We start from the raw sequence: 6,822 nt of genomic DNA, 5'->3' as shown, positions 1-6,822 counted from the left end.
AGTCACAATTTTAAAAACAAATTCACCCACCTCGGAGAGTTCACACACACACACACGCACATACAGACACCTTCATCAACATGCTTATACTATACACTGCATTCCTCTGACACCATTACTGTTTATTTATAAACACCCTCCCCGCCTTACTGCATTCTAAACAAACAGACAATATTGTCAGGACTTAAAATATTATTTGTTTTTTCTTCCTTAAAACTGCAACGAAACAAGTCTGAACATTTGCAAAACATTCCTTTATTATTAGAAATAAATTATTTTGTATAAAAATGTGCATGCGTCAATCCTTGTATTTATTTTAGCACAACCCACGGCTTCGATTCAGTCAGTCATGACAAGAAACAAACTCATCTTCTTATACAAGTTGAACAATGTGGGACAGGAATGGAAATTCTCACAATCACAAAAAAGTACTTACAAGTATAACATCAGACATGGTTTATTTCAACAGCATTTTTTTTCACAAGCTAACATTTGTTTTCCTTTTGTGATTTACTTCCTTTTGTGAGTAAACAGTTCAGAAGTTTGACATTCGGTCTGAATTGTATAAAACTGAGCTTTTCCCTTCCCCACCCCTGCTGCTTTTGGCTTGTGGTTAATCTTTGTCCATTAAGAGACTGACTGTTGAGTCAATTGGAGTCGACAGCTCTTTCCAAGACCGAGGTTTTGGTGATAGTAAATTCATTTTTTTTTAATTTTCACATAATTCAGGTGTGTTTCATTTCCCTGCTCAGTTTGCATGATTGCTGTAGCTGACATATGTTGTCTTGGTAGAGGAAGCTGCAAAGTAAAAAAAAAAAAAAAAAAAGAACAAAGTTATATTTCAGGTTTTGGAATCAACATAAAGCACTTCTTTGTGTAGCAATTAACTTAATTTAGTATTTAGTCAGCATTCAGCTGTATAATCAACTTCACCAAGGTCCCAATTCAAGAAACCACATAAGCATATTCTTAACTTGAAGCATACACTGAAGTGCTTTTCTGAATAGCTTGCTGGAAATAGGACCCAAATACTGTGCTTTTTGTGACATTTTATTTCTGTGTGATTTAGGGGTACCATGATGGCTGGTGGGTGAGAAAACGACACACAGCTCTTTATTCTACAAGCTATTGGGCATATTTCATATCTCTTGCTGGCTAGTTGTGTTTTTTTAAATATAATATGCTGTGCCTTAGTTTCAATGTTTTATTGGGCTAATTAAAAAAAATTAGCAAAATGCTGTAAATTTCTTTCACATCTGGGGCTTGAGTCATTCTCCAGTTTCCACTGACTGAGGCTGGCTAGGCATTCACTGATGGAATGGAGACCTAGGAGGGAATTACAGGCATACAAAACATCCACAACTCCTCTTATATGAGGGGAAAGAGGCCAAAGGTGGTTGATGCAGCCCTGGAAGTGGGCAATGTTGGTTGATGAAGGTATGTAACCAGCATTCTCAGGAGATGCTCTGACAAAGAACATCTCTTCTCCAGGAAGTGTCCATAGGAGTGTTTATGAGAGAGCCCAGACTGTGCTTTAAAACTGCCCTCCTGTGGTGATATTCCCCAGGCAGATCAACAGCACCACCCTTTCTTGTTCAGAAAGGTGCAATATTTGAGGATGAGTCAGCTCCTGGACTATTGTTAAGGTAAAATGGTGACAAGTCACTGAACCTAAACTCAGTATTGGGCATGTCTACCTGGCAGCCATGATTCCTTATTGTTGTTAGAGGTGTAGGGCCCAGTTCTCCAGTAATGTGCTCAGATAGAGTTGGCAATGGTGGCTTCAGAGAGCCACAGGCAGCTCCCTGATCCCCAGCTGCATGGACCAGCAGAACTTAGAGCAGTATGGTGCTGACTCTATCTTCGAACACTGTTATAAAGTCTGTAGGGCATCAGGTGCAGAGGCGCTCAGCTTCAGCATGCCCCTTTCTGTTTCTAGCCTGCCTCTGACATACTCCATTTACCCCAGTGGGTGGAGGCAGTTGGCAGCACAAATGAACTTAGTGGTCTAGAGAATCTGGCCCACATAATTCTATATGCATGCCAATTTAAATCATGAGTAACTGCACTGATGTCACTATCCCTAAGACTGCAATTCTGCCAAGACTTAGGGCTTAGCTACACTTGCTAGTTGCAGCGCTGGTGAGGGGGTTACAGCGCTGCAACTTAGCAGGTGTCCACACTTAAAAGCTCAGCCAGCGCTGCAACTCCCTGTTTGTAGCGCTGGCTGTACACCTGGGTCCGCTACGGGTGTAGCGGGCGAGTGTGCAGAGCTGGGTGCAGCAGCAGTGTGTGGGGTGCTGCTTTTTTGGAGGGCTGCAGGTGTGTGACAGGGGTTGACTGGAGATCAGGACAGGTGTTGGCAGAAGTGCTGTGGCACGGGTGCAAGCTGGCTGCAGGCAGGGGGCGGCTGGTGTGGGCAGTCATGGGGTGCAGTAGGGCAGCTGACCCAGCCCTTTAAGTGCCCCCAAACCCCTTCTACTCCGGGCCTTAAATGCGCGAGCCTGGGATGCGAGGGGCGAGGCTCCGCCGGTTATTTGAAGGACCGGGGGTCGCAAGGCAACTGGAGCCCACAACCTTTTAATACCCCCCTTCCTGCCCAGCCCCCGCTCGGGGGCATTTAAAGCCCAGAGCTCCAGACGGAGAGCGGGGCTGCGCAGCTCCCGGGGAGCTCCAGAGCGGAGCGCGGGCTTGGCCGCCGCTCCGGCCGAGCTCCAGACGGAGAGCGGGGCTTGCCGCGCTCCGGCCGGAGCTCCAGAGCGGGAGTAGCGTGGCTTGCCGCGCTCCGCCGGAGCCGCCGGCCTTGCTGCACTCCAGCGGAGCACGCAAGCCCCGCGATCCACTCTCCCGGCTGAGCCAGCCAGACGCGGCAAGGTCCCCCGCGGACTCCGCAATCCCGGCTGGAGCTCGCCAGAGTGCGGCAAGCTCCGCGACTCCGCTCTCCTGGCCGGAGCGCGACAAAGCCCGCCGCCACTCTCATGGCTGGAGCCCCGGCCGGAGAGCCACAAAGCCCCGCCGCCCGCTGAGCTCTAGCTGAGACGGGCCATGCCGCACTCCGCCGCGCTTCACTCAAGGAGCGGCCATGACAGACCGCAGCGGGATGGTAGTTTAAAAAAAAAAAAAAAATTAAAGCTGCTAAGCGGGGCCCCTCTTTTAGGCCGGGGGTCGATCCCTGGCAGCATGGTCGTTGGACAGGAAGAGAAGTGACCCGCACCCTTCTTCCCCTTCCCACAACCCACTGCCGCCAAAATGGGACAAAGTGCTCTGTGGATGCTGCCCACAATGCAACCCTACAACAGCACTGCAATTTTGCAGGTGGACGCACTTGCAGCACTGGTCCTGTCGTGTGACACACTACAGCGCTGCCCTCACAGCTGTACGACCACAGCTAACTACCAGCCTGCAAAAATGATAGCCATACCCTGTAGGCCATGAAGCAGTTCTCATTGTCTTCACTTGAGGGTCACATGCTTAAAGCTAAGTAGTGCAGGATCAGGCCTAAATATATACCAGGAGTTCCAGTGAAGTTACACCCCCAGTGTAAACTGGTTGGTTTTGGAAAGGGCGGGGCTTTCCAAGATTCTTAGAGCGTAAGGGTCCTTGTCTACACTTGCAAGTTTGCAGCGCTGTGAGGGGGTTACCCAGGTCGCTGCACAACTGTAGCAGGTTCCACACTTTAAAGCTCACGCCGCGCTGCAACTCCCCTGTTTGCAGTCGCTGGTTACCCTTGGGTCTGCTTCGGTTGGAGCGAGACCAGCGTCTGGTGTGCAGTGCTGGTCATCAGTGTGGACACTCACCAGCGTTTTCTAGCTCCAGGGTATTAAGGTATCCCAGCATACCTTTTCAGCCTCTTGTCATTGCTTCGCCTCCACTGCCCTGGGCTCAGAGCCTGGAGAGAGGGAGAGCAGGCTGCGAGCTCCGGCCCGGAGAGGCGGCGGAGAGCAGGGCTTGCCGGAGGCTCCGGCCCGGAGAAGGCGGGGAGAGCAGGGCTTGCCGGAGCCTCCGGCCGGAGAGCGGGGAGAGCGGGGCTTGCCGGAGCTGCCGGCCGGGGAGAGGCCGGGGCGCCGAGCTCGTGCCGGGAAGCGGGAGAGCGGGGCTTAGCCGCGCTCCGGCGGAGAGCGGCTTGCCGGAAGCTCCGGCCGGGAGAGCGGGATAGCGGGGCTATGCCGCGCTCCGACTGGGGCTCAAGTTGGCGGGTCCGAGGCGAGCTCTGGGCTGCTGAAGGTGACCCCGAGGACCAGGCTGTAACTTTTCTGCTCCGTGGACACCCAGGGTGTCCTCCAGAGCGCTGGGCTGGGTCCATCAATCTCCCCAGGTGGCCGCTGTCCAGCTGGACTCATTGCAGGGGGCTGAGCGGCTCTGAGGTTCACTCCAGCAGCCGAGGAGGGCGGGGGGCTCCCCCCAACAAGCCAGTGTACCCTGAAGGAGGCTGACGCTGCTGCAGCCCCCCACCCCCAGAGCTGGGAGCACGCACCAGGCCGTGTCTCCATCCCAGTTGGGTTCGTGGGTTCTCCCCACGCTGGCTTTGCCCCGGTGCTTTGGACCGGGTGGCTGACAGTCCCGCTTTTCTCAAGCTGGGCGACCACAGCCGGGAGCTGCCAGGGGCTGCAGCAGGGCTGGAGGTTGAGGCTTCGGTGGGCAGAGTCCGCAGTGCTCCCAGTGCCAGGCAAACACCCAGTGTCTTCATTCCCGACCCTGAGGAGGCATCACTCCCAGGACAAGTGGGAATGTTCTCACGTTGTCTCTGAATATGGTGTGTGCCTCAGTTTCCCCTCTGTGCTACTCGATAGCTAGGGATGCAGGATAAGGTGCAGCGACCCCTAGAGGGCAGGGTGCATGGCGAACGGTCTCAAGAACGGCAGGACACCCTGGTAGCGCATGGGTGGTAACTGACCGGGCCCCCTGCACTGCAAGCGATCGAGGCCAGACGTGTGGAGAAAGACCAGGTGCCCTGTGCCCGCGAAAGAGACAAAGCCGGGGCAGCTGGAAGGGTCAGTCTCCCTGGACTCGGGGGTAAGGCCCTGGCTCTGCCCCCCCCCCAATGCACTTTGCTGAGTGTCCCTGCGTGTGCTAACCAGCCCTGCCTACGCTTCTTCTGTTGATCAGTGCGCCACTGGCTGCGATCGCTCCTGGGGGGACTGGTGGTGAATTTTCTCTGTATTTTTCCCCAGCATCTGGGTGCCGTTAAACCCCTGGCAGCAGGTACTGAAAAAAGCCAGACAGGACCCAGCCGACCCCCCCCACCGAGCCGTGTTCAAGCATGTGCTTAGACAATGTTAGACTGCAGGCAGAGCACTACCTCTGGATGCCGCTCCCACCAAAACTCAGCACATTGTGCCCCAATGTTATCCTTCAAAACACCTTCTCAGCATCCCTGGTTGCTGAGCCACCACAACTTGCCCCCCAACACCAGTACGTTCACCTCACAAGCCCTGATAAACTACGGACCGTTACCCAATGCACTCAAACACCCATCACCTGCAGCTTTTAATCCCCAAGTGCAGCAGCAGGCAGTGGCCCAAGTGCAGAGCAGCTAGTGCCCCAAGTGCAGCAGCAGGCAGGCCAGAGCCCTCCAAGAAGAACATAGTTCAAACCTGTGAGTGTAATGCTAATCACCTTCACCCCCCTTCCTTTTTATTATTGTATTTTAATAATTATTTCTGTCTTTTTATCACTTTTATATTACAGAACTGACACTAACAGTAAAAGAACGCAACTGAAACCACTGCAAGACTCTTTGAGCAATGTCTAAGCATGACCAACTACGTGCTTCAGCTCAAATCTCTTAAGCACTATCTTGACACCGCGACCTCATGAGCCTGCTCGTCGGCTGCAAATCCCTCACGTTGAACTCGAGGCCTTCGCACTGAGGTTTCACCCTCCCTTCACAAAATATATGGAGATACAGCACCGTATAATTCGCTGGATGCTGCTTTCCAACCGTGTTAGCTTTCCCATAGAGAACTTCTCCATCTCCCCTTTCAAAACGGCCAAAAGCACACTCCATCAGTCATTCTGCACCTGGTCAGCCTGAGTTGACCGGCCTTCGCTCCTGTCAACTTCCCGTATCGTTCATGAGCCAAGCTTAATCGGTAAAGCGGGGTCTCCAAGGATCACAATGGGCATTCAAAGCCCAAACTGTGATCTTACGTCTGGGAAAAAAGTCCTGCCTGCAGGCTTCCTGAACAGGCCACCGTCCGAAAGATGCGGCATCAATCACCTTTCAGGCCATCCTGTATTAAAATGTCAGTGAAACGCCCAATGGTGATGCCACAAGCGCCTGGAGAACCATTGAGAATAATACCCCTTCCGATTAATTGTACTCGGATGCCAGGTGGGTGGTGCCAGGATAGAATATGCGTCCCATCTATGCCCCTCCACATTAGGAACCCATTTGGGCAAGGCCATCCACATGTCTCTGCACAGTTCCCCAGAGTACGGTTCGCAACAGGATGCGATTAATGGCCCGCATACTGCAGTCACCACTATTGCCAACGTCACTTTCCCACTCCAAACTGTCGCGACCGTCCGGAGCTGTCTGGATTGCCAGCTTCAGACTGCAATAGCCACCCACTGTTCTCCATACAGGGCCACTCTCAGTCCGTGTCCGCTGCGCCGCAGGGTGGGCGAGCTCAGCACCACAGTTCCCAGGAAGTGGCTTTTCGCATCCTTAAAGGTCTGCAGCCACCTGCTCGTCATTCCAACTTGCAGGACGACTGTATCCCCACTCAGTAACTTGTTCCGAGCCCAAAGGCGGCGTTCCACGTGCAGAAGCCGTCCGTACTGCCACAGAGCATTAGTGTCCAGCAGTGTCCCAGCATC

General features: G+C 53.1%; 1 protein-coding gene across 2 annotated transcripts in view; it reads right to left on the bottom strand.

The window, feature by feature from the left end:
• Positions 1-310: 310 nt before the first annotated feature.
• Positions 311-6,822, bottom strand: part of GRM8 (glutamate metabotropic receptor 8) — a 517,546-nt gene continuing 511,034 nt past the window's right edge. The window contains exon 10 of one of the 2 annotated variants that reach the window (XM_075065157.1): positions 311-798. In XM_075065157.1, coding sequence (XP_074921258.1) covers positions 749-798 — 50 coding nt within the window. In that variant the 3' untranslated portion in view covers positions 311-748. The remainder of the gene's footprint in view (positions 799-6,822) is intronic. The other variant, XM_075065150.1, reaches the window with a different exon arrangement.

The sequence above is a fragment of the Chelonoidis abingdonii genome, chromosome 1 (genome assembly GCF_003597395.2).
Source record: "Chelonoidis abingdonii isolate Lonesome George chromosome 1, CheloAbing_2.0, whole genome shotgun sequence".
NCBI classification, from domain to species: Eukaryota; Metazoa; Chordata; order Testudines; family Testudinidae; genus Chelonoidis; species Chelonoidis abingdonii.
This window is presented reverse-complemented; position numbering and strand designations above follow the sequence as displayed.